Genomic DNA, 25,858 nt, shown 5'->3' with positions numbered 1-25,858 from the left:
ATTATTTTATATGAAAATATATTATTAATTGTAATTAAGAATAATATGACTTTATTTTAAAATTTTGCTTGAATTAAATTTGTGAGGGTCAAAGTATCAAGCCATCACATCTATGGCGATGTTTAATTTCCCTTGTTAAAAGATAGTAGAAATAACATGACAATTAAATTAACTCTTTTTCTTTTAAGCAACTCATTTTTTATAATTTAATTTTACTATCAAATTAATATAAAAATTTGAAAATTTAACTTATTACAACTAAAGTGCTCCTTGATAAATTATAAACTTAACATACTATTATAATTAAAATAATTCAATAAAGCAATTTATATTTATTTATTTTTATTGATATAAAGCTTAGTATGAAAATTGGGACACCTTGTTGCAAGGCTTAGATGTCCAGTGATAAATACAGCAAGGTTAACAAGATATTACAATTAAGCTAGCTAAGTTTTCTTAATAAACAAAATTAATTCCAACAGCTTTTGATTTTCAACACTATCGCAACTCAAATGACTTTTAAATTTTAGAATAAATATTTTTATTAACAATATTAACTCATTAACTTCAAAATCAGATTTTAATTTTAAAAAATTATATAGACACAAGAATAGTGATATTAAAAGATATATACAATCTCTTAAAAAAAGACATATACAATTAAAAATAATCACAACAAATAGAGAATAACTGTGTTACCAAATATACAATTGAAATTATCATAAATATGCATAATAATGTCTTAAATATGTTTTTTTAGAGAGAGAGTCTTAAATGTGTTTAGTTCTTAGATTTGAGCAGTTTTTTTACTTTAGTCCCCGTGTACCTTTATTTAACAGATTCTCTCATTTTCTTTCTTTCTTTTTTTTTGAAGAAAATTCTCTCATTTTCTAAAGTTAGGTTAATTGACTTCTGGCTTTAAATTTTACAAGCATAATGACTATGCAACATTTTTTTTTTGGCAAATTTCCTCCCCGTCCAAGACTACAATCAATATAAAAAATCCTAATCAATAAAACCAAAAATTTCAATAACTTGAAATTCCTCCTACGAATTGAATATTCGCGCTTGCTGTCTTATGATTTTTCCTGTAATGCACTTCTTAATATTTGATAAAAAATGGCAACAAAACACAAAATACAAAACACAAAAGACAAAGACATATTCTATGAAAATCCCCGTGTGAACAATCCACCCTACCAAATCAACTCTTTCGCCACTAACAATATCAATGTTCCTATTTTCTCACGTTCACTACAAATGACTCGACATATTATACTCGGCCAATTGCACCCCACCATGTCAAATTATCCTCTACACAAAATACACCCCTCCAAATTTCTCTAATGCCCGAAGCCATCAAACTCGAAACACCCCTTTACCCTCCAACTTAACATGAATCCAGACACTACCTTGGATCATAAACCCAACACGACAAAAAGGTAAGATAATTTTCGATTACAAGAATGACATAATAAAAGGTCCTCTGTTATGTAACCCCGAAATCAAAACCATGAAAAAAAATATGGCCCTTTTGACGATAGATGTGTAAAATTCGTGAATCACAAAAGCAATTTTAATTATGCATAAATCAAAAAAGAGGAAGGCACACGTACTGTGTTGAAGAGTTTGGAGGATGAAAAAAACCCTAATGTTAGAAAGAGACCAAACAAGTAAGGAAGAATGGAAAATTGGAACAAGATATTGAATCAAAGAGAGTGAAAGAGAGGAAGGATTCTAAAGAAAAAGAAGAAGGAAAAGTGTTTAATTGTCATGGAAGGAGTGTATTGTCACATAGGGGAGTGTGCGGCAGTATGAGGGAAACAAGACAACTTGAAATAAGAAGGGTACTTAAGTCATTTGACTTTAAAGTTGGTGAATGCGAGTGTACTTAGAAAAAAGGAAGAGTGGATATAACATATGTCTTTTTTTGTGCTGGGGAACACTGTGTATCATGGGCCAAATTCCTAATAATACAACAGAAGCCCAAAGTTAAACACAACAGCCCAAAAAAACAGAAACCTAAATAGTAATAAGAACTGTAGTGGGAAAATAAAACAAACTTAAGATAAGATTCTTTAAAAAAGAGAATGAGAATGAGAGAATGCCTAAAGCAATAAATCAGATTCTCCACAAGAACAGAGAGATTGGGTACAAATAATTTTGTGCAACTTTATTTTTGCAAAAATAAAATTCATTTTTTCTTCTGGTTCCCCATTTTCCTCTTGCAACTTCAATTTGTCTCCTTTTATTCCTTTCGTCCTATTTTTTCTCCTCTTCCCTTGCCATTATTTTTTATCACATAATTTGGCTTCTTCGTTTGCCTTCATGCATAATAGAGCTACTGCAACTTCTTCCTTTCTTGTGTTGAAATCTTTTGGACTTTCTATTTATTTGTTGCCCTCCCTCTTTCCTCTTTGAGCTTGATTTTGTTTGGCATCCTAATTGCTTTTGCTTTTGTGTGATCACTGCATGCTCACTTACTGGTTTCTTATTACAACTACTCTTCAATAGATTAACAAATGATTTAAAATTGTGTCCCAAAAAATATGACTATTTCAGCAAGTGTCTAAGTCGCAACCTATATGCCATTTTATGAGTTTCTTGATTCTGATCAATAGATGACATATAGAAGATAAAATTTAAGCCATTTTCATTTCAAGAGAGAGAAAAGGCCTAAAAAATGGACCGAAAGTGGTATCAAAATCTGGAAATGAAAATGGTTTCCAAAATGAGTTTAGACACAGCCCGTCACTAAACAATGCGATTTTCAACTAAATTTTTCAGTATTTTAATGGGAAAACCATTGAGATATCATATTCTAATGTTTTAGATTTAATTCTGACAAGTTTGATGAAGAAACCATGGTTAATAAGAATCAAAATGCAACAAATTCCAAAAACTGATTTGGTCATCATAAAGTTACTTTGTTTCTACCATTTTCTCATGGTTTTCAACATGATTTTGATCATGAAAATCATTGGGTCTGAAGGGTATGAAGATTTGGAAACATTATAATGACTCTCATGGTGAAAAACTTGAAAAATAAGAACTTAACAAAAATATATATGCTCTCAGTAAAGGGGTGTATTATTTTTTTTTATAATTATTATTATTCCTAGGATTATTCATATCCATAACCTTTATTCATCCGCTTAACCTTTATTAAAAAAAATATGCTCTCAACAAATTTCAAACACTCTTTACTTCAAGTAACATAACAGTGTCACATTCTCATAGTTATACAACGAATTAGTCACCATTTACCTATATATAACTCATCATTCATTAACAAACAATAATATTTTAGGTTGGTTTGCATTATTCTAGTAGAAAAGGGTTGGTTGAATTATTATTAGCAACATTTTTTTATGAAATTATTATTTTTGAGTTGTGGCATTTTTGTGTCAAGATTGGCAGTGACACATGGCAAACAAGAAGATCTTTGTCATTAAAGAGAAATTATAAAATGGAAATTATAAGGGACCCTCACTGGCTAGTGATCAAAGCTTATCATGACAGAGTAAACCAATGTAAAGTAAAGATAATGCCACGCAGAGACTGGACCTATATAGGGCCATCTTAGTTCATATATTGTTGATGTTTACATTCTGTCAAAAAAAATATATTGATGTTTACATAAAGTATCTTAAAATTCAATCATTTGAAAAAGAAGTTTGAATCTACAAGTATGACAAAAAAAAAATGCATGAAGTAATCTCCACACGAATTTGCTAGTGAGTTAGGTTTTTTATTCGTTCTTCACTACTCTTGTTAAGCGTCTTGAACATTTAGAATTTTTTTCTCTCGCTCTTTTGGTGAAGTATTGTTTCATATAGACTACTGCGTAATACGTACAGCTTATTGAAAAAAAAAAAGAGATAGAAGAAACAACCTAATATTGTATATTTATTATTTATAATATACAACATCGTATACTAATATATCGTGAAGATGTTACGCAGGAACATTTCATAATGATACTCAAAATCCTTTTGAATAGTTTATATAAAACTTTTTTTTATCGGCAATGATACAGAAATATATTAATAAGCATCAGAGATGCTGAAGAATTACAAAGTTTCATACAAACCATACAAAAAGAGCAGAATCCCAAAAGCATGGATCCAGAAAATGGCAATCCCATAACAAAATATATAAAGACCCAGCTCTGAGAGGGAAATAAAAGCCATTTCTACAACAAATGAACATATCTATATTGTATAAAACTTAATATAGGATATAGATACGTGATGCCAAAGATTCGGGGTACGTGTGATTAGCTTAAGAAAGCAAAAGATCACCTACCTTCCTTATTGTGCAGGAGATCGAAAAGTGATTGGAAATTAAAATATTCAAAAGCTATTTCAAATGGGAACTTTACACATCTCTATTTCTGTCCAAATTATGACTTGTGACAAGCTTAAGTGGAAGGTGTTTCCTTATTTGAATCCGACATCCCATACACACAACATAAGGCAAAAACTTAAGTAGGGTAACAAAAACGCAGCATGAGGTTAATATGCTATAAACGAACTAAAAGATTTTTTTTTTGTGTGCAGAACGAACTATAAAAGAATTTGTGAGAGTGGGGACCATGGGCTCCAAGTAAAAAATATGTTTGTTTAACTTAATTAATTTTTAAAAAGTATCACTTATTTTTATTAGTTTTTAAAGAATTTTTAAAATTTTTTTATAGAAATAATCGAGTTAATCATGCACTTAATCTTATATTTAAAAGATGTAAAGAAATTAATGTTATAGAAAAAGCGGTCAATGAGTAAAGACAACAAAAGACAAAATTGAGATAATGTATTGCGAATGACACATGTGTGCTGAACCCATTAGATAAATATTGCAAATTATTGTGTTTATGCTAGGCATGTATAGTTAAATAACTGAGTAATAGGGGTTAGCTAAAAGAATACAGTATTAAATAGTACTATTAAAATATCTAAATAAAATAACTAGAGTTGTAGAACATGTAAAAAGAATAATTTAGTTAGAATGTCCTCTAGAACTTTTTTTATATTGTGATTCAATTATAAATTATTATATATAATAATTTTATTAATTTTTACAATAAATGTATTAAAAACTATACCTAAAATATTATATGTAGTAATAAACAGAATGCATTTTGTTATTGGCCACATTTTCAGAGAAAACAAATCTTATATAAATATATTAAGTTTAATACTTGTGTATTTATAATATAAAATTATTTTATACGATGATTCAATTATAAATTTTTGTTTAAATTATTTCTTAAAAATAATTATTTTAAAAATTAATAAACTTATTATACATATAATTAAAAATATACTTTTTATACTTTCGATATATAATCATTTTTTCACAAATACATTTGCCTCTCATCTTTCTTCTTTTATTGGGTTTTGCGGTTGGGATGACATTTTCTCCTTTTATTACAATAGAACTGAATTGGAACCTAATAAGCTTTCCCAACTTTAGGTTCACATAATTTTGCTGATGAGTTTAGTTTATGTCTTTCCATGCTTTTTGTAGTCACTGCCTTTACTTATTCAATAATATTTCTTGGTGTGTTGTTGTTGAACATTCGGATCTTGGGTGCCAACCTGATTGGAATCATGAGTCTTATGTTAAAATTTTTATAATTTTTAATTAATTAATATGGACTACATATTATATTATAACATTTATATTAATTATTTATATTTAGATGAGTTCAATATAAAGTGATTTAATTCAATGAGCTCATTAGACTGTCAACAGAAAATTGATATGGGTCTATTAGGAGATAATGAGAACCTTAATAGGTTAAAATTTAAAGCGTGGTTATGGTCTCCAAGACACCAAATCAATAAAGGTCCCATAAGAAAAAAGGTAATTTGATTGAAGAATGTCATTAAATCAATTGTTCGTGACCGTTATAAGACTCTGTTATATATTGATTAAACTCTATGGATTCAAGTATTTTGGTAATATGTTTTGGTGCTCATTTGATATTTTATAAGGTTTATTAATATTTTTCAACATCCTATTTTTAAGTTTTACACTCCTGGTTGGTTTAAAAAATAAATAACTTATTAGTAAAATATTTAACATAGAAAAAATATATTAATATCTGTGCATGACACATGCTATATGTTATTAAATGTAATAATGTGTAGTAATGCATTCAAATGTTCTAACTTGTTAGCTAACCTAATGCATTAATTTGAATTCAAGTCAAAATTATTTATGTGTCTATCATGAATAAAAGCACATGCTTAATTCATAATTCAACCCGAATCTTTTATTTGAATTAAATTGGGAACCTTGTTTTTACTAACTTGGTAGTATGCTTGATTTCTTTATCTTACATAAAAGCTAAGCTTGTACTAGTGACCACTTACCACAAGTTATTTGAAGTGAGAACAGTATTTACGTTTAATGCAGATGATTTGGATATTTTTTCTTTCTGAATTATGTGGATGATCTAGATAGTCTCACAATATCTTAAATTGATTTTTTTATGTATAGAAATTAAATATGATATTAATTTTTTTTTATCACACTTACACATTTTACTCGATCATCTTATCTATATTTCCTAATCTTAAGTTAGAATTCTATTAATTTCATTATACACAAAAAAATAAAATGAAATGATAGTATAATATGTCCATTTACGTTTAATGTGCGTACACTATATATCACGGTATTTTAATTTTGAAGAATACTTATTGTCTATAAAAATAATTCTTACTATCTTATAAAAAAAATTTCATTTTTTTGCACAAAAATAAATTGAATACTTATTTTGACTTAAAAATTATGATGTAAATTGGCACAATTTTTTTATTACACTATTTATATAATATTTTTATGATATTTATTTTATATCTCTTTCTAGTTTCTATCATATCAATCATCTTATTTTATATTTGTTTAAAAAAATTGTAAGAAAATATACAGTAGAATTTTATCTTTTCTTACCCGCAGGTATCTTTTTCACACATGAAAACTACAACAACATAGGAATCAGCATCCTTCAATAGAAAAGGATATTTTAGTCCTTTCAAAACCTTGGGCCCGCATCTATCCCAGCACCGACTTCCACGAGGATGCGGATTTACTATATTGACCTCCACATTCACATTAGCATGGCGGGAATCTAACTGCTAACTGTCACTAATAATCCTTCTTATTTCGCGGCAATCCCTCTTTATATAATACAGTTTCAGTAAAACCACATCTTGTTTTGGTAAAACCACATATCTTCGTCACAAAAAATAAATCTAATTTAATTACATAATACAGTTTTGGTAAAACCACATCTATCTTTTTTTATAGGGAAAAATCACATCTATCTTTATTGAAAAACAATCTAATTTAATTACATAATACAGCTTTGGTAAAGCCACATGTATACATTTTTTTAGGGAAAAACCACATCTATCTTTATTGGAAAACAATTTTAATTTTTTTTTTGACGATGAAAACAGTATAACTTAATTTGAATAGAATAGGATTATTCTGGACAACAAAAAGAAATATTTGAGGCTTCACAATAATTTTTTTCTCTCGCGATAAATCTTGAAAAAACATTTTTTTCGGAGATTAGTTTTACAAGCTTGAGAATGTTAAGATAAATATATTACATTCTCATTTTTTTTAAGGATTGACTTTTTTTTACTTAAAATTTAATCTCAAACATATTTTGTAGCATTGTTTCTTCCAAGTTATATTTATGGATAATTGATAAAGGTGAGAAATAAATCACTTCCATAAAGATACTCAAATCTTGTTAAACAGTGCTACATAGTTGATTGTTATGGAGAGTGAGGAGTGATAATAAGAGGTAAAATATTAAAACATATAAAAACACCAAACGTGAGTAAGACAAAAATTCAGTAATATACAAATTTTTAAAAAATATAACTATAGGAGAATCACGATATTAAAAATAGAAAGAAGAAAAAAAGCTATTCCCCAACATTCTGGAGAGTGATTACTTCAGATTTACAAAAAATATTAATTAGATGATAATGATCTATCTGAATTTTTAATAGAACAAGGGGGGACCATTTGATTTAGAAAGAGGGGGTCCATTACTAGGGTTGGGGTATGCTCCATTGGAAGCTTGTTGTAGATAACACAGAAGAAGCTGAAGGAGCTTCCACTTGGGGGCACTTGATGGGGATCGTAGATCTACTAGTAGTGGCAGAGAGTAAGTGTGATTGGTCCCACACCATCAAATGAATATGGTGATGGGCCAATGGAAGTTACATCTTGCCGTTCAATCTTCCATCATTTGTGCATGGAGAACATGATATAAGGCCTTCTTCCCTTGCCCACAAGCCCAGTCTCCCCGGTAGAACTCATTTTTCATATGTCCTACTACTTTATATGTGAGAAAATGACATCAAAATCTTAAAAAGAAAAAAATTAACTTCTGCCTAATAATAATATTAAAAAACTTAGGATTCTTATTAGTTGATTCTTTTAAATCAATCAATATGTGAGAATATCAATATTAGTGGGTAGGTACAATGATGTGCTTCTTATTAGTCACAAAGTTGACAATTGAGATTTCAAGTATATATCTGGAAAAAGAATCCTATAAATCTATTAATTAAATTAATGTTGAAAATACATTCTTGAAAACTGTTTGAAAAAACAAAGTCTCATATTTCAGTTAATTCAAAGATACCTTTGTTGTATTATATCACATAAGGAACGATGCAAGAAAATATAATATTTTTTTACCCATTTCCTTTTTTTTTCTTAAACACGGACAAAACAATTTTTACAACACCTTTTTTACACTCTTTTTCTCTCTAAACCCAAAGCATTTATGTATCTGATATTTCTTATAACTAAATTCTGATATTTCTTAATAGAGTCATACTACATTCTCCAACTATATCCTTTTATAAATCTTTTTACCATCTTATAAAGAAAATATTAAATAAAAAAATATTATTTAATGTCTTAAAATATAGAATATATTTAATATCTATCATACAAATAAAACAAAAAGATTAATAAAAGAATGTACTAGTAGAAAGATTTAAAATTATTTATCTTAAAATGGTACCATTATACTAGCTATTATATATACCTCGTGTTGTATCCAGCATGTGGACATTAATTACTACTTGCTGTCTCAGGCTGCAGCCTGCATGAAACATTGCAACTCAATTGTATAAATTTTCTCGATCGTTTCCTTCGTCTTTTATGACCTTTTTTATTCAGTGATACATCAAATCTCTCTATGTTGTTTTGGCTCCTAATGTTCAAATCAATGCGGTGGTTTCTCTCACTTTGACTTCATTCAGATTGCTCATGTTGATGCAATTATTTTTTTCTTGCTGCTTTTCCATTTTTCAACTTCCTCCTTCTGCTTTTTCTCTGCCATAACCATTCTTGCTCTTCCTGCTTTTCGCACCCAAGTCCTCTTTTTCTCCCTCCACAATCGAGTTGTTGCTCTTTATTTCTATCTCTTCTATGCATTCATATACTTTTTAAAATTTTAAAAATTGTGAGAATATTTTGAAAAATTAAATCTCACTTTTTTTTTATAAAAATTACAAATTATAATATAAATTTATGATCAGTATTAATTTAAATACTCATTTTAATTATATTGAAATCAATTTTATATTGCCTATAAAAACTCAATGTCATTTAATATTAAAATAAAGACTTATTTATGTTTTAATTTAATTTTGTTTTCCAAAATAAAAAAAAATCATTTTGGTCCCTTAAATTTTAAATTTTGAAGGACTAAAATGAATTTTCAAAACCATTTTTAGTTTCTAAAAACTAAATTTGAGGAACTACTAAAGGTTGACATGTTGCTGTAAGGACTATAGGGTCGTAGAGCTGTAGAAAATCCAAGTTGAACATTGATACACCTAACTGTGTCCGATTGAATTAATGATGTGAAATTGATTTTGAATAAAATTAAATTTAAAATAAAATAATATTATTCAGATTTTTATTATTAAAACAAGTTAATAATAAATTTCAGTAAATAATTTTTTATTCAACATAAAACCTAAATAAAATTATTTCAACTCAATTAAATTTAGATTCAAAATCAATATTTTGATATAAGCTAGCAAAATTTAAACTAAGAAAACATGATTTTAGAGAAGTAAAGAAAAGAAAGAATGTAAAGTATATTGTAAAAGTCAAAGTAGTTTTCTTAGTTTAAATTGTACAGTACACTTTAAATTCTGCAGAAAAGGGTTGAGGTTTGTGATGACCTCAACTAAGTTTGTGAACATGATTTTAATAATTTAATGTGAAATCAAACATACATAAGAGAAATATTAAAAATATATATTTTTTGAACAAGTATTTTCTTACCAGGTGAAATTTATTGAAATTACAAAGTATTTTTTTTTGTGAGTTTCAAATTTTGTCTAATAAATTCCTGTTATAATTTTGAATCAGTTGTTAAAAGAAGTGTTTTAAATCTAGCACTCGTTTACACGTAATTTAAACCATTCAATTGATTGTCTGGTGTAACTGTCAAGACATAAAAACAGGGTATGACTTGAATGTGAACTCAGGAGGAGAACACTATCAGTACAAAACTACCACATTTGTGGGCTGCCGTAGTTTTGTCTTCGTTGGTTGCCTACGCTGGAATCAGCACAAAAAGGGTAAAAGAAAGTTATAAAAAAGGGAAAAGCAAACAGGAAAAAGTAGGAAAAAAAGGGTAATAAGGTAAAACTCTCACCAAGTGTGGGGACACAGAAAACACAAAACTGCAAATAAACCAGCAACAAAGTGGTATACCCTCCCAAGCCCCAACATTATTAGCACAGCTATTTGAGCACAGGCATTTTCAAAGAGACAGACAGGGACACAGGTGTCATTATCACAAACCTCAATCCCATTTCTGCAATTCCATTGAACCCTTTACCTCCACACCACTTCTAACTTAGTTCCCCATCCACTTGCACTCACTCACACAAAGTGCTGGAGCAAACACCAACACTAATATAACACCACCAAGAAGAAGAAGAAGAAGAAGAAACATACCCTTTTGCTCTGTGAAGCTAAAGTTGCTATCTTTTCTCAAATGGGGACCCGAATCCCTTCGCACCAGCTCAGCAGCGGCCTCTACGTGTCGGGTCGACCCGAACAAGTGAAGGAGCGTCCGCCGACAATGACGTCACGTTCAGTTCCGTACACCGGCGGGGACCCAAAGAAATCCGGCGAGCTCGGGAAAATGCTGGAAATCCCCGGCGTCGAGCCGAAACCGTCGCGGCCGTCGTCCGGGTCGGTGAGATCCGGGCCGAACTCGGGCCCGGCGGGAGGCAGACTGAGTGGGTCAGGGCCCATGTCGCGAAAGTCGTCCGGCTCTGGCCCGATAGCGCTGCAGCCCACGGGCCTAATAACGTCTGGCCCGGTCGGGAGCCGGCGGTCGGGTCAGCTGGAGCAACCCACTGCGGCGGCGCCGACGGCGGGGGGAAAGATGGTGTATGGTTCGGCGGTGACGAGTTTGAGCGAGGAGGTGAAGGTGGGGTTTAGGGTTTCGAGGGCTGTGGTGTGGGTTTTCATGGTGGTGGTGGCAATGAGCCTTCTCGTCGGGGTGTTTCTCATGGTGGCGGTGAAGAAAGCGATGATCTTGGTGGCGCTCGGAGCGGTTATTGTGCCCGTCGTCGTTTTGATCGCTTGGAACTGCGTTTGGGGGAGACGAGGGCTTTTAGGCTTTGTGAAAAGATACCCTGATGCTGAACTTAGAGGCGCCATTGATGGACAGTACGTTAAGGTTACCGGGGTAATTTTCTGAACTATTATGATAATGATAATAAATAATAATCACTCTTTAATGATGTCTTGTAGATCATGCTATGATGGGAAATTATTTGTTTGTGATATATCCTTCCCCTTATGTGGGTTATTTTGTTTATTTATTTTGGTTTCAATAATTTGCTGTTAGGTATGGGGTTTTGGTGTATGGTTTTGATATACTTATGTAACGAGTGAGTTTGATCGTGGTGATTGCGACTGCTTCTTTTGGAGTTGTCCTATATATTGAAAGATTTTCTGCCGCGGTCGTTGGAGTCTCGAATATAACTATTTATAAGCTAGTAGTCTTCATTCTGATATGGATATGCTTTGTTGATTTTACGGTACAAACTGGAAGGTCTAAAACGTGGCTCAAAAGAGGAGAGTTAACTTGCGTGTTGTGAAATCGTTTTCTTAGTTCATGAGCTTGAGTCCGTGTGAATTCAGCGGAGATGGTGGTGTCATGGATAATGATGTTTAACGTGCATTTTTGTGGTAGAGTAAGGAAGAAGGAATGGAAATATTTGCCTTTTTATAGAAATGGTTGTCATGTAATCATATCATATTTCTTGACATAAGTAATTGAATGTTAACTTCTTGGATGTTCTTACTGCCGCATAATTGTGTTGCATTTTTAAGTAGTAATTTTTGCTTCGCCTTCACTTCCCTTTATATCCCTTCCTACCTGCTTGGAAAAAATCTTCTGCTAGATATTATGGATATATCATACTTGTTAGTTTTCAGGTTGTTATATTCTTAGTTTTTTTTAATCATAATCCTTGAACAGGTTAGCCGCATACTCCTAATTGTTTGTTCATTTCTTCACATTTGCACCTCAATACACTCAAGTAGGATTGTTTTCTGTGGATGGCTGATAATGTCTTATACAGAGCTTGATGCTTGTGTCCCAGTTAGGCTTACTACTATTCCTAAAATCTTGTTCTTCACTAATGCTTTCAAGCTTTTACGATTTACAGTCTCATGTGAGAGAGTTGCTTTTTCTCTATGTAATCTAGAGTAATGTAAGTGAAAAATTACGGATTTTACTACTAGCCTAGGCTGAAGGAAAATGATTTGGCATGACTTCTACTATATGTTTATGCATGTTGTCTCTTGCTGTAGGTTGTAACCTGTGGCAGTATACCTTTGGAGTCATCCTACCAAAGAGTACCTAGATGTGTATATGTCTCCACCGAATTATATGAGTATAAAGGATTGGGTGAAAAATCAGCGAATCCTAAACACCGTTGCTTCACTTGGGGTTCTAGATACTCTGAGGTTAGTTTGTTCAACTCTTCATTGATGCTTTGTGTATACTACTGATTCAGGATCAAGCGTAATTTAATAAAAGTGAGAAATCACTTATGCACACAGATCTACATTGACTTGATGGGTACCTAAAATACATAATAACTAAATGCTTGAGGAATAACAAGTTGATTTGTAGGGAAGGAATTGTTAAGCAACTTAAAATTAAGGAGACCTTATAGAGCTTAGGACAGTGTTTGATGCCCACTTAGAATTAGGTGTGGAGTACTACTGGCAAGGTTGCTTACTGTTTTTCATTCTTTTGCTTATGGTCCTGTGCCCAGTTATATATAATCTGTAGATTTAACAATATAACTGCATGTTAACGTAATTTGCTCAATAATAAATTTGCTTGAGGGTTATTATGGTATTATTAGATTCTGACAATGCTACTATATTTTCTGTCACTTCAACTGTCTCCACTTTCTTGGTATCTCTAACATATGCTATACCTGTGCCGAGATTCAAACAGAAGATATTTCTATTTAGATATATGGACTTAAGATACCAAAGTTAAATGAAACCGAAATTGTGATTCCATTGAATAGGAATTAGTAAAAACATTGCAGTGGGTGCTCACTTGAAAGCAACCTAACCTGTTTAAACAAAACCTTAGTTGTCCTCCCATCCCATGCTTCTGATGGATCAAGTTTTACTCCTATGCTTGTGCTGCCCAACCACACCAATCCTTCTAAAGTGTGTAAAACCCAAACAAATCAGTCATAAACCCAAAAAACAATTATTGTTAGCCTGCATAAGAAAATTAGTTGCACAAATATCTTAGTGCTGTTCATTTAGTGAATGCATATACATTTTCATGTTTGGTTCACTTAACCATGCTGACTGTAATGGTGGTTTTAGAGTCAATACCATATTCTATATAGTTTTATGTATCATCAAAATCAGCCTTTTTTTTATCGGCAAAATCAGTGAACTTATTGATATTGAAGCTTATAGTCCAGTGTCTTGTATGGACTTCAGTACTGGCGACCTCTCTAATGCAAGGATTATAGTTTATATTTTTGGTTTTGTTGGGCTTCTTGATGACTGAATATTGTGAGTGTGTCTCTCTTACTCAGTTACACTACATAATGGCTATGTTTTCATTATTTTCTATCGACAGAAATACATAGCAGACTTCTATGTATCAGACTTCCAGTCCGGATTAAGAGCATTAGTGAAAGCAGGTTATGGTGCCAAGGTTGCTCCTTTTGTGGAACCAACTACTGTAGTTGATATAACAAAGGATAACAGAGAGTTATCTCCAAATTTCTTAGGCTGGCTTGCAGACCACAAACTCTCCAGTGATGATAGGATAATGCGCCTCAAGGAAGGGTATGGACTGCATTATTCTGTGGTTTACTTTGATCATCCTAAACTGTTTGCCTTTCTCTTTTAAAAATTTCCTTCTCAACTATGATTTGGTACTTAGAAAGTAAATTTGGGAAATTCATAGGTACATCAAAGAAGGTAGCACCGTAAGTGTGATGGGAGTTGTCCAACGACATGAAAACGTGCTCATGATTGTTCCTGCATCCGAGCCTGTCTCAACGGGCTGCCAGTGGATCCGCTGCCTTTTGCCAACCTATGTTGAAGGCCTAATCTTGACATGTGACGATAGTCAAAATGCTGATGTCATTCCTGTTTAGAGTTGTTTTCTTTTGCTTGGAAATCAGTGAGTCGCGCCTCTGAAATGACAACAATACTGATAGGTAAATACTACAATATGGAATCAAGAGTATTTTCCATTTGCAGGTTTTTGTGTAAAATGGCTTGGAAGATGCTAAGCATACTACTAAGACTAAGATTATCATGATAATCAGAATATGATTTGATTAATATGACGCAAGGATTCACAAGGGCCAACTACAAGCACTTTGAGAAAGTCATATCAATGTAATCCACCCATGAAGTTGCATTGTCCTTTTTCTGCTTTTTTTATTATGTACATAGGTAGAGGGACCCGAAGGGGTTCAAAGTAGTTGCCTTATGTTTGAGTTAATTCTAGCCGGAATGTAGCTTTGTAGCTAAATATCATTTGTCAAGTTTGGGTTAACTTGTATTCTTAAGTTGATATGTTGTGTCTTGCGTATGTTATAGTTGTAAAAATCGAAAACCATCCATGTTACCCCCGACACCGTTGTATAAATGTTGGCTAAAATCAAGTTAAATAACGTCCTACATTGTTGTTTCTTTTGTATGTGCTATCATTTATCAAACATTCAGGTTGAACGAGCTTTGCGACTTGTTGAGGGATGGGTGACGTGTGGGGAAAGGAAATTGTAATTTTTTGTGAGAAAAAATGGCTGACAAGCAGCATGAAGAATACAATACAAAGTAGAACATAAAGAAAACAATGGAGATATAATTTAATGTTACCTGACTTTACAAAATATTTCTCCATCACCTAAAAATTACAGTGTGTCTTCCTACAAACATAAGTTTCATATTTAAAAATTATGAGGAGTGATAAACACTATTTCACGAGAGACATTCTCACATTTCTTTGTATTGTATATTTTCTGTTTGGGAATGTTATCCGTTCACATGACTCCTATTTGGCTTGAGGTGCCTCTTCTCTTTACAAGGATTTCTAACTAGTGGTGAATGACTTCTAAATGATTTTTTAGAGAAATACTAATTAATTACTTATATTTTCAAGAGTCATCTCTTCTGCAAATTGTCACTATATGCATACTAATAGTCACCAGTCCATTATAAACGAGGGTTGCTATTTAGTAGGAAAACTATCAATAGGAATTCATTAGAATCTAAAAATAGCCAATCAAAATATTACATAATCGTTCAGTTAGGAAAGAGAATGAAAACGGTCTCCAATAAATTCACGCCACTTAAAACTTGTGTGGATTCGTGTATAGATTAGTACTGATTATCATTTTCCTTTCAATAAAGTGAAACTCAAATACAATTAGTTGATAAGAAAAAAGTCCACCCTAGATGCTGCATATTTATTTTTTTCAATGGGTGCAATATATTCAATGGAGAAACAATACATTTTGGGGTAGGTCCACCATTCCACCACCAGCAGAAGAAGAAACAGGAAGCTACAACCTGGAAGGCATTCCCCCAGAAACCACTAGATTTTCTCCTGTTATGTAAGAAGCATCATCAGAGGCCAAAAATGCTGTCACAGCAGCCATGTCTTCAGTTGTACCAAGCCTTCCAAGCAATGCCTTTCTTTCAAGTTCCTCCCTCTGCAGAAGCACACAATGAAAATTCATTCAAATTACTATTGATATTGATAGTTAAGTTAAGTTGATACAACCAGCAGACTTAAGGCAACACAACATAGGTAAAACAAAAACTCTATTTGGGACAAAAGATATACTCACTGTAGCATCATTTGACGTATAAAGTGCAACAAAGTGAGTTGGCACAATCCCAGGAACAACACAATTCACCCGAGTATTAGGGCCCATTTCACTAGCCAGAGCCTACAGCACAACGAATTAAAAAAGCAAGCAGATAATAAAAAGTATATATTATAAGATACTAGTTTAGAGTTTTTCAAGGAACCAATGCAAGCCAAGTACTTACTTTGGTAAGTCCAAGAACTGCGGTTTTGGTCACTCCATACATAGCCATGGTAGGTGGTGGATTATAAGCAACAAGTGAGGCAATGAGAACAACAGAAGAACCCTTCTTCAAGTGAGGAGCTGCATCCTGTATAAGCAAAAGAAGTGGATAACATACCGTACTACAATTTCAATTTCAGCAGATCACATGGAGTTACATTAAGAGAATGTGCTGAAACATATATTGATTTTGTTCTTTTCTTCTTTTAGCTTCGGCTATATGATAGTACTATGTTAGCTAGTTACCTTGAGAAGAAGTATAGTGGATTTGACATTTATCTCCCACAGCTTGTCAAGGATCGATTCTTGTGTTTGCAAAATGGGATCTACAGAAGGATGAACGGCAGCATTGGATACAACAACATCTATCTTTCCATACTTCTGTAGCAAAACCAGGGAATTGGTCATTTTACGTCAGATTTTTGCATGAGAAAAAATTGTGTTTGTCTTTCTTGATATAGAATTTTACAAATTTTGATAGGCCACACTTGTTTGTTTTGCTAAAAATAAGTGAGAAATACAGAACTTTTACAAAAATTCTGTGAGAATCTCACGTGATACCAGCAAACCAGAATGTTAACCACATCTTTAGAACACTAGAAAAACATTGAAGAATTTGCAAAGAGTGACTTTTAATAGAACACAACACAAACCAATACCCTGGACCCAAGAAAACCCAGCTCAATTCCAAATCTAGCCACCAGATGAAGATAACAAATAAAAATTGAGCTAATTAGATTTAGGATATGTTTGGATAAACTTTATAAACACTTTAACAAAAGAAAATAAGAAGATAAAATACATTAAAATTTTCTTCTAATTTAAAATCAACTCAAGTACTTTAACTTTTGTTAAAGTTTTTTCATTTAACTTTCCTATAAAGTTAATTTTAACAAGAGTTTATCCAAACATACTAAAAGAAAATATGAATCATCAGTGGTCAGATAGCAGTAACAGAAGAGTTTCCATAGCCAATTGATAAATGAACAAAAACAAGGATTGAACTTCTCTGGCTTGCAGGATGAAATCTACAGAAGACTTCTATTGAGCTTGGACAAGATGATTTCAAAACCAATAAAAACTGTGTATCTAAACAAAGTTTGGAACCCCACCTGTAAAGTTTTGTCTATCAAATTCTTCCTTTGTTGCGCATTTGAAACGTGGCAAACAACCGCCAATACTTCGATTCCTTTAGCTCTCAGTTTACCAGCAGCCTCATCAACATTTTTCTGCAGTAATTTTTTTTTTTAAAAAAAGTCCAGTAATGAACAAATATCTGTAAGAAGTGTCAAAAGCTAAACACAAATTAAAATCATAAAAAAAGTCTTTCTTTTTAACAAAATGCTCTTTTTGTCACCAATCATCGCCGTTTTCCTCTCCTTTTTTTTTCCAAGACAAGATGGAGCTATTAAATAAAATACTTAACTCTTCTGATCCAACTAACTATGCAGGACTTGCGAAGGGGTGGCTATTGGAGATTCCAATGATCTTACACGAACTAGTGATATGGTTAAAATAATACATATAAGTGTGAGCTATACTCATTTCATTAACTAGCAATTGAGTTAAACTCAAACCAATATTGTAAGAGTAGCCAAGTGCCAACATGACATGAATCTAACACACCAAACTAAATCAAACCACCAAAAAGAAAAAAAAAAGAAAAAAGAAACTTCAACTTAAAACAGGAAAAAAAATACCATATTTTTCTCCTTGATTAATTGATTTAAGCTTGACAATTCTTCTGAAGAAAAAGAAAAGGGTGAAAAATGGGAAATTGAAGGACAGGGACCCATTAATTAACCTGTTTGCGAGAAGAGATGACAACAGATGCACCCTCCAAACCAAGCCTCTCGGCTATGCTAAAGCCAATTCCAAGGGTGGAAGCTGTCACAATGGCTACCTTACCTTGAAATCTCTTGCCATATTTGGTTCTCTCCATTAAAACAGAAACAAAAACACTTGATTAATGTTGTAAATTGTGAATTTGAACTAAGCTATCATGTCTTTATAGTTGTAGGAAACTTAGAAACAGGTCATGTCCATTCAATCCACGGCTCCTCCCCTCTTTTTTGTTCTTCATCAGTCATCAATAACAGGCCATAATATACAGTAACCATTACTGTTCCATTTGCTAAACGACGAAGGTGCTTCAGTTCCATCATCCATAAAGCAACGGACTGTGTTGAAATAAAGTTTCAAAATATGAAAACATCTATTGGTTATGTTAGGCAAAACTAACCAAAAAAATTAACTGGTAGCTAAAAAGTTTCTTTATTAAAGTAGAAATATTTGATAAAATTAATCCTTCACGTAACTTTAAAAATGACAAAAAAAAATATAAAAAATTAGAAATTAAAAGTTAATTTTTAAAAAAATATTAATTTGAGTAGCGTTTTAAAAAATATTTGAAATTACTTAAAAAAAAATTGTTTATGAAATAGACAAACGAGTTTTTTAACTAGTAAAAAAAATTACACTAATTTAATTGTCTTATTCAACATGATCCTTTATAATAACATAATTTGATTCATGAAAAGGTTAATAACATCTCTAATAAATAACTATTATATTTAATTATTATATTACAAAACTAAGGGATATAAAATTAATTGGGTGATCAAGAAAGAAGGAAAAAAAAGAAAAGACTTTGGGTTTGATTATTCCAAATTTATAAATAGTCAAGTAGAACGGTTAAAAAGTTAGAAATTATATAAAAAAAAGTTGATAAATAATATTTTAATTAATTAAAGTTGTAATTAACTAAGGAAAAAGTGTAAATAAGTAAATATGAATGTTAAAAACATTTTTTCCTAAATGGTATATAAAGTACGGCTATGGACTTATAAATATAGAAGTTTATTACAATTGTTGTCTTACAAGTTACAGCTTCTTGATGAAAATTAACTAGTGTCTAAACTTTTTTTAAAATTTATATAGAAAATAGTAAAGAAATATTTAATCATCTTATCTCTTCTTCTTGCCCTTTTAATTATTTTAAAAAAAATTGAATTTATTTAACTACAAATTGACTTCTTTAAAAAAAATTGTTTTTATTTTTTATTATCAAATTTACATTAATATATTATTCTAATGTTGCTTTATAATAAATAAATAAAATACCATATTCCTTTATTGGGCATGTTATTGTAATACTTTATTTAGATTATTCTATCACAGCTATAAATTATTTTATTTATGAAAGTAAAAATCAAATATTATTTATTTATCTTTTTAGTTTTTCATCAAATATAAAAAAAATTAAATTTAAATAATTTTGATTTTCATTTGAAAATTTTAAGGAAATTTTAGAAAAAAAAAATATGAAATAACACAATAATTTTGTATTTTGTTAAAAAAAAAGAACACTTAAATAAAAATAAGAGTAAAAAGTTAAGCATACAGAAATGCCAATCGGAACTTACCCGCGATACTCAATTTATTACTGGCAATTACCCAGTCTAAACTTTTTTTTTTTAATTCGGAAACAAACTCATTTGACACGACGGTACACAAAAATCTCGTTTTATAGTAAAAAGAAATTCCTATTATCAGGCAACTACTATATTTGGATCAGATCAATAAATAATTTATTAAACAGATAAAGAAACTACTATATTTGGAGAATCCTTTTTTTAGATAAATTACAAGTTTATTATCCAATCTTGCCTTTTCTATATTTTACCGTGATCTCCAATGTACATGTTTTGACATATCATACCTTCAAAAATGATGTTTGCTTGATATCTGACAAATGCTATAATACACTAAGAAAAGAAAATAAAAAAAATAAAAATGATAAAATTCATAATATGATAAGAAATAAAAAATAAATGTTTAAAAAAATGATAGTTTGTGTATCATTAGTCATTATATATGTATACAAGGGATGTGGTCATCCTTTTTATAATAATGAAAATAAATCACTTTTCTTTAATAGCACGTGTTTTTATAAAAGTTAATTGGATTTCAAATACTTTTTCAGGAATTAGGAATCTGGAGGGCGCAACTCAACTCCAATAGACCAATACTCGTCAGCTCCACATTCACAATTTACCAACACGGTTGACCCACAATCCCCACTTACTAGCATTAGAAATGTTTGATGTGCTTCACGATAACAGTACTTTCCTATGGTGCCTATACGAGCCCAAGTCAGAATGGTTGGTTTATTCTCGCAGAAAGAGAGGGGCAAAATTGGCATAAGGGAGGATTTGGTTGATAAAGGAGAGAGAGAATGATATCTTTTCTGTTATTTGTTTCTTGCTTTTGGAGGGAATATTCTGTATTTTGATGCTTAATTGGGTAGAGGAATCCTTTGTATTTCTCTAATAGGAGCTTGCTCTGGGACAAGAGGGGATTCCCCCTGTTGTAGGTTACCTCATTTACCATCAATACAGAACATTACCTTTGTTTTTCCTCAATTTTACCTGCTTATTCTTTGCTGTTCTTGTGTGATACGTATCAGGTGCCTTCCCCTCATTGTAAGGCAAAACAAAAAAGGCAGGAGTTCTACATAGCTACTACCAAATGAATAGAATATGGATATTAGACACTGAAAATGAAACCATCCACAATCCAATAATTAACTTAAACATTAAGATCTCAAACTTGATAAACATACATAAAAAATGACAACATTTTCCAACATTTTTTTATTATTTTAATCGTAAGGATTTCTGAATTTCTTCAAAAGCTCTGGTATTTCAAACCCAAGCATGTCATCTACTGCTTGAATCATTTTAGGCTTTAGTTTCTCAAATTTGTCAATGTTATAACCATTTAGAACTTCTCTGAAGTGTTCAACATTGGGAAAATCACCGGCTGGTAGATGAAACTCCCTTTGAACCTGTTTGCAAAAATATGAATGGTAAGTACCTGAAAATTAAGCAATCAAACTAAGAGGAAGGGTAGGAAAGAAAGACCTTTGCAAATTCTTCCTCAAGATTATCAAGAAGTCTTTGTCGAGCCTTGGCTTTGCCCATTATAGCAGGCATCTCCTTCTTAAGATGGCTAATTATATATGCATGAATTTTAGCAGATCTTGCACGTTTCACAAATTCATTGATCTGCACCATTCCAAATTTCCAATGACTAAATCTTTGAAACAGGAAATTAATATATAGGAGCTGACACGAGGTACAGGTAATTCAGTGGTCTATCATCCACATAAAATTAATTCAATTTTCACTACCATGTCCCAAATAATATGAAATTATTGACAATACCCGACGATCGCATGCCTTCTTTGGAATATCCATCAAATCAGCAAGCAGATTATTTTGTTCCTTCTCAAAGAGATCCTGTCCTAATGGACTGACGAAGCCTTCATCCATAGGCTTATCATTAAATGAGCTGTGAAGTCAAGCAAAGGAAAATATACTTACAACCAAAAGATATTATTCACTGGAGAAGCAATCTAATAATATAAAGTGAAACAATGCGAATATCACCAAAAGATACTATGCATTTAATGCAATTTTCGACAAAAAAACAGTGAGATTAAATGTTCACTAAAACTCTGACTACATAAAACCTGCAAAACCACTACAAGACAGTATAAATTTGAAAGAATGGATCAATTTCAATACTTGCAAGCAAAGCCATGGAACGTTAAACATATTTGAAAGATAACAATAAGCCCCTACCCAATATATACACGTGTAACTTCGGGAGTATTTAGAACTTTACCCAGTGACCACATCAATGCTCCATAAACTCTCATAAGCTACAATATCACAATTAGGCATGTAAGTAGCAAAAAAGATAATAAATATGACAAACCAGGTAACCTATGTTGATATTCTCTTACTTGTTGAGTATCAACTTGGTCTGCCTTGTTCAAAACCACTCGTATCTTGTCATCGTTACCATGTAGAGATGCAATTACACGTTTAAACTCATCACTGATGTCTAATTTATGAGGATCAAATAGGAGAAGGATGAGATCACATTTTGCAGCAAACCAAGATACAACACCAGTGAAATCATAGCTTCTTTGAGTCCTTTGTTTCTCTCCAGATAGGACACCAGGAGTGTCCACAAATGTTACTTCATCTAACAACTGAAAGAAAAAAATTGCTTCAAGTTCAAGCACAAACAATGACAAAATCATTGGAGTTGGAAATATAAATAAAACTCACAGGGTGTGGCATTTGAGAGCATTGGAACTTAGATAAAAATGAACCTCCAAATGTTGTCAGGCCACCAAAAGGCATGTCAGCATCGACAGCAATAGTATTTCCAGGAATACTTCTCTCATCAGGTCCAGACTAAATAAAAAGAGTTTTGAAGCAAGCACCATGAGCACAATCAAAACACAACTTGACAGAATTTAGAAGAAAAAAATGGTAACAATAACATCATGATTTCTACTATTTATCACACATAAATATTTTTCTATTTGGACTTTATTGACTTCCAGAGGCAATATGAGAACAAGAATGAAACTTCTTTTACCATGACAACAACAAATCTATCGGTGGTAGGTTCTGGTCCAACATGTGCTCCTACAGAGTCAGGATCATGAATCAATCAGTCATCAATTTTATCAATGAAGAAATTACTACAATGTTAATGAGTAGATTGTCAAGAACTTAACCTACCTGGATAATCACATTTTAACAAATGTTTTATAAATGTAGTTTTTCCTGTTGAATATTGACCAAGAAGCATGACCATTGGTTTAGCATCAAAATCAGTGTTGGTCTGAAAGGGAAGAAACCAAGAATATCTTGAAGTTAATATCATCATATTTATGCGAATAAGATATGCTAAGTAGAACAAGTACCATGCTCTCAGAAACACAGTTAACAAAATTTATACATTGGGTGCAAATGCTACTTACCAACAATGGAGACACAAAATCATTGTATTGATAAGCAACTTCCAAGGGCTTTAACCTTTCAATATACAATCTCTTTAAGCCATCAATGATTGATGTAACTGAATTCAGAGATAACTAAGAAAAGGCAAACTTTTTAGGATTAGAAAATATCTAGCAACAAAATAAAATTAAGCAAGACTGCATGCAGTAATTTGAGAATAAACGGTAACAAAAATACATTCTCTAATGTGATTTGACTCATTAGAGTAATGAATGGAAATGGGAGAGGACAGGAACTACAAATATTTAATAAATGACACATCATGCATCTATCTCTCGTAATAATCAACACAAGTGAGGAAAAGTACTTCATTTTTCCCAATAAAAATTTGAACAGAATTGACAACATTCACCAAGCACCTTTGCACCATAAAATCGATCGTGTGAACATTGAAGTGTAATTGCACCTTTGCACCCCACAACCCCTTATGTCAATCATTTTGCTTAAACACTTAATCACTCATTCAAGTGAGCATTATTGGAAGATAAGCTTCAAGGATCTCTCAAGTCTCAATCAAATAAGAATCAGATGTTCAGATAAAGAGAAATTATTAATTCATCTGCAAAATAATGAACATACAGCACCAACAAGGCAAAAACTAAATGAACAAAATGGAATACATAGCATGGAATCATGTAGCTTGGAAATTTGAATTTCATAAAAACCAAGACAGACTCTAGATCTGAGAATAAATAACAGGACTCACTTTCTTTGAAGATTTTGAACCAAACCACCGGTTAGTTGGGAACACTTGAGGCTGAGGAGTCCCTGTATATTATCAGTAAAACAATCCAATCAAATAGTATTAATTAAAAGAATACAATAATATAACTAATTAATAAAAGAATAAAAAGATTAAGTTGCATATCTAACCATTTACTTCCGGCGGGGCACTAATTGTTAAACTCATTTGCTGGGAAAAAGAACAATAAGGAAAGGAATCGATAGAATTAATTAACACGATCTATTTAGTCGATAAATAAAGCATTAGATGAGATGAAAAACACAACTTACTGCTACTAAAGCATCGAGTCCTTCCAATACGGGAGGTTTAATATTTTCCTTGTCAACTGTAATAAAGGGAAATAGAGCTATGAATTACCATCGCATGTATCGCATTCATATAGCATCCAAGTTATAAACTCATTTTAGCAATTTCTAATGAAGAGGGGAAAATAATGAAAGTACACTTGCTTTGCGTTTTGAGGATATCTGATTTAAGTTCCTGCCCTGCTTGTGCTAGCGAAACCAACTGTTTATAACAACGAAAATTGAATTCAAAAGCCAGCGGGAATCAAATACGACACGAGATGAAACGAAACGACGATTAAAATGTGAAACCTGCATTGCAGTAACAAACTCTGTGAAGCCCAAAAACCCTTGCCTTTTGACATCGGCGAGAGCCCAGAGTTGCTTCAGTTGCGAGCGCGACAAGTTGGAGAGAGCGAAGAACTTTGTGGCGTCGTTCCCAGAGATTCGACCATCTCCATCTACCATTCAATTCCAAATTTCCAAATGAAAACGAATCGTTTCAATCTCAAACTCTGAAGTGAGCAAAATTATTAAAAAAAGACTAACCTGAATCTGCCAAATTAAACCATTCCTGATACGTCTTTGTTTCCTCTTTCGAACGCGATTCGGTCTTCATCTTCGTCGCGATTCAACTCGGTGTTGGAATTGGAATTCAAAGGCCAGAGATAGAGAGGACTCTTATCAGTTTTCAAATGATATCGGCACGCGAGCCTGATCTTGACGCGTGGATCGTGATGATTTAATTTTGCTTTGGAGTGGGGCCCGCAAAGTGATGGTGGTTTATGTGAGACCGTTAGATCGTTTATCCACTGGATGTTTGTGTGGATGGGACCGCATTGGATGCCTCCTTTCTCGTTTTTGTCGTTTCGAATTTTTGAATTTGGGCGCCATTGCTACGTTCCCGTTTCCGTCCACATGTAACACGCTCACAAGTCACACCCGATCGTTTCTTATTATTGACTTTGACTGATGTCTACTTCAAAATGATAAGTATTAGGGACGATTAAATTAACAAAAATTATATTAGATAAAAATTGGGACTTTTGGAGTATTTTAAGAATTAAGAATAAGCAAAAGTATGCATTTCAAATTCAAAAAGAAAGGGCGGCATTACTTTTCTTTTTGGGTTAAAAAAACATTTTTTTAAATAAAAATTACACAGGAAACCAAATACAAAATACAAATAACAATTCTTTTATTTAGTTAAAGAAAAATTGTAAAAGAAAATGAAAAAAAAAAGTTAACTTTCATAAACTT

At 31.9% G+C, this 25,858-nt stretch overlaps 3 protein-coding genes across 4 annotated transcripts; 1 reads left to right on the top strand and 2 right to left on the bottom strand.

Annotated features, from left to right (window-relative positions):
* Nucleotides 1-10,782: 10,782 nt before the first annotated feature.
* Nucleotides 10,783-15,279, top strand: LOC114425522 (uncharacterized membrane protein At1g16860-like). Its single transcript, XM_028392468.1, has 4 exons — nucleotides 10,783-11,767; nucleotides 12,901-13,056; nucleotides 14,210-14,421; nucleotides 14,543-15,279. Exons 1-4 carry the CDS (start codon nucleotides 11,066-11,068, stop codon nucleotides 14,733-14,735), a joined length of 1,263 nt encoding a protein of 420 aa, XP_028248269.1. The 5' UTR covers nucleotides 10,783-11,065; the 3' UTR covers nucleotides 14,736-15,279.
* A 616-nt stretch (nucleotides 15,280-15,895) lies between these two features.
* LOC114367279 (tropinone reductase-like 3) lies at nucleotides 15,896-18,840 on the bottom strand. The gene is made up of 6 exons (XM_028324439.1): nucleotides 18,487-18,840; nucleotides 17,795-17,911; nucleotides 16,929-17,063; nucleotides 16,645-16,770; nucleotides 16,440-16,541; nucleotides 15,896-16,301 (listed from the first exon to the last, which is right to left on the bottom strand). The coding sequence occupies exons 1-6, from the start codon at nucleotides 18,622-18,624 to the stop codon at nucleotides 16,152-16,154; spliced, it is 768 nt and encodes a 255-aa protein (XP_028180240.1). The 5' UTR covers nucleotides 18,625-18,840; the 3' UTR covers nucleotides 15,896-16,151.
* A 2,373-nt stretch (nucleotides 18,841-21,213) lies between these two features.
* LOC114367808 (EH domain-containing protein 1-like) lies at nucleotides 21,214-25,599 on the bottom strand. Of its 2 annotated transcripts, none has more exons than XM_028325006.1 (15): nucleotides 25,148-25,599; nucleotides 24,911-25,059; nucleotides 24,758-24,821; nucleotides 24,584-24,639; nucleotides 24,443-24,482; nucleotides 24,276-24,337; nucleotides 23,530-23,643; nucleotides 23,288-23,390; nucleotides 23,142-23,191; nucleotides 22,826-22,954; nucleotides 22,495-22,746; nucleotides 22,331-22,410; nucleotides 21,911-22,037; nucleotides 21,608-21,751; nucleotides 21,214-21,531 (listed from the first exon to the last, which is right to left on the bottom strand). In XM_028325006.1, the coding sequence occupies exons 1-15, from the start codon at nucleotides 25,215-25,217 to the stop codon at nucleotides 21,346-21,348; spliced, it is 1,626 nt and encodes a 541-aa protein (XP_028180807.1). In that variant the 5' UTR covers nucleotides 25,218-25,599; the 3' UTR covers nucleotides 21,214-21,345. The 2 variants fall into 2 exon arrangements, with proteins under 2 accessions (XP_028180807.1, XP_028180808.1); XM_028325007.1 differs by having other exon boundaries at nucleotides 21,245-21,531; nucleotides 24,764-24,821; nucleotides 25,148-25,450.
* Between the last annotated feature and the right edge of the window lie 259 nt (nucleotides 25,600-25,858).

The sequence above is a fragment of the Glycine soja genome, chromosome 9, assembly GCF_004193775.1.
Source record: "Glycine soja cultivar W05 chromosome 9, ASM419377v2, whole genome shotgun sequence".
Classification (NCBI taxonomy): Eukaryota; Viridiplantae; Streptophyta; class Magnoliopsida; order Fabales; family Fabaceae; genus Glycine; species Glycine soja.
This window is presented reverse-complemented; position numbering and strand designations above follow the sequence as displayed.

Bases quoted from the DNA above. Each gene is read 5' to 3' on its own strand.
- LOC114367808 (XM_028325006.1), bottom strand. From the start codon at position 25,217: ATGAAGACCGAATCGCGTTCGAAAGAGGAAACAAAGACGTATCAGGAA. The intron at 24,822-24,910 runs GTTTCACATTTT...TGTTATAAACAG, and splicing joins AGTTTGTTACTGCAATGCAG to TTGGTTTCGCTAGCACAAGC. The intron at 21,532-21,607 runs GTCTTTCTTTCC...TTTTGCAAACAG, and splicing joins TTGAGGAAGAATTTGCAAAG to GTTCAAAGGGAGTTTCATCT.
- LOC114367279 (XM_028324439.1), bottom strand. From the start codon at position 18,624: ATGGAGAGAACCAAATATGGCAAGAGATTTCAAGGTAAGGTAGCCATT. The intron at 16,771-16,928 runs GTAACTAGCTAA...TTGCTTATACAG, and splicing joins CCACTATACTTCTTCTCAAG to GATGCAGCTCCTCACTTGAA. The intron at 16,542-16,644 runs GTAAGTACTTGG...GTTGTGCTGTAG, and splicing joins CAGTTCTTGGACTTACCAAA to GCTCTGGCTAGTGAAATGGG.
- LOC114425522 (XM_028392468.1), top strand. From the start codon at position 11,066: ATGGGGACCCGAATCCCTTCGCACCAGCTCAGCAGCGGCCTCTACGTG. The intron at 13,057-14,209 runs GTTAGTTTGTTC...TTCTATCGACAG, and splicing joins GGGGTTCTAGATACTCTGAG to AAATACATAGCAGACTTCTA. The intron at 14,422-14,542 runs GTATGGACTGCA...GGAAATTCATAG, and splicing joins ATAATGCGCCTCAAGGAAGG to GTACATCAAAGAAGGTAGCA.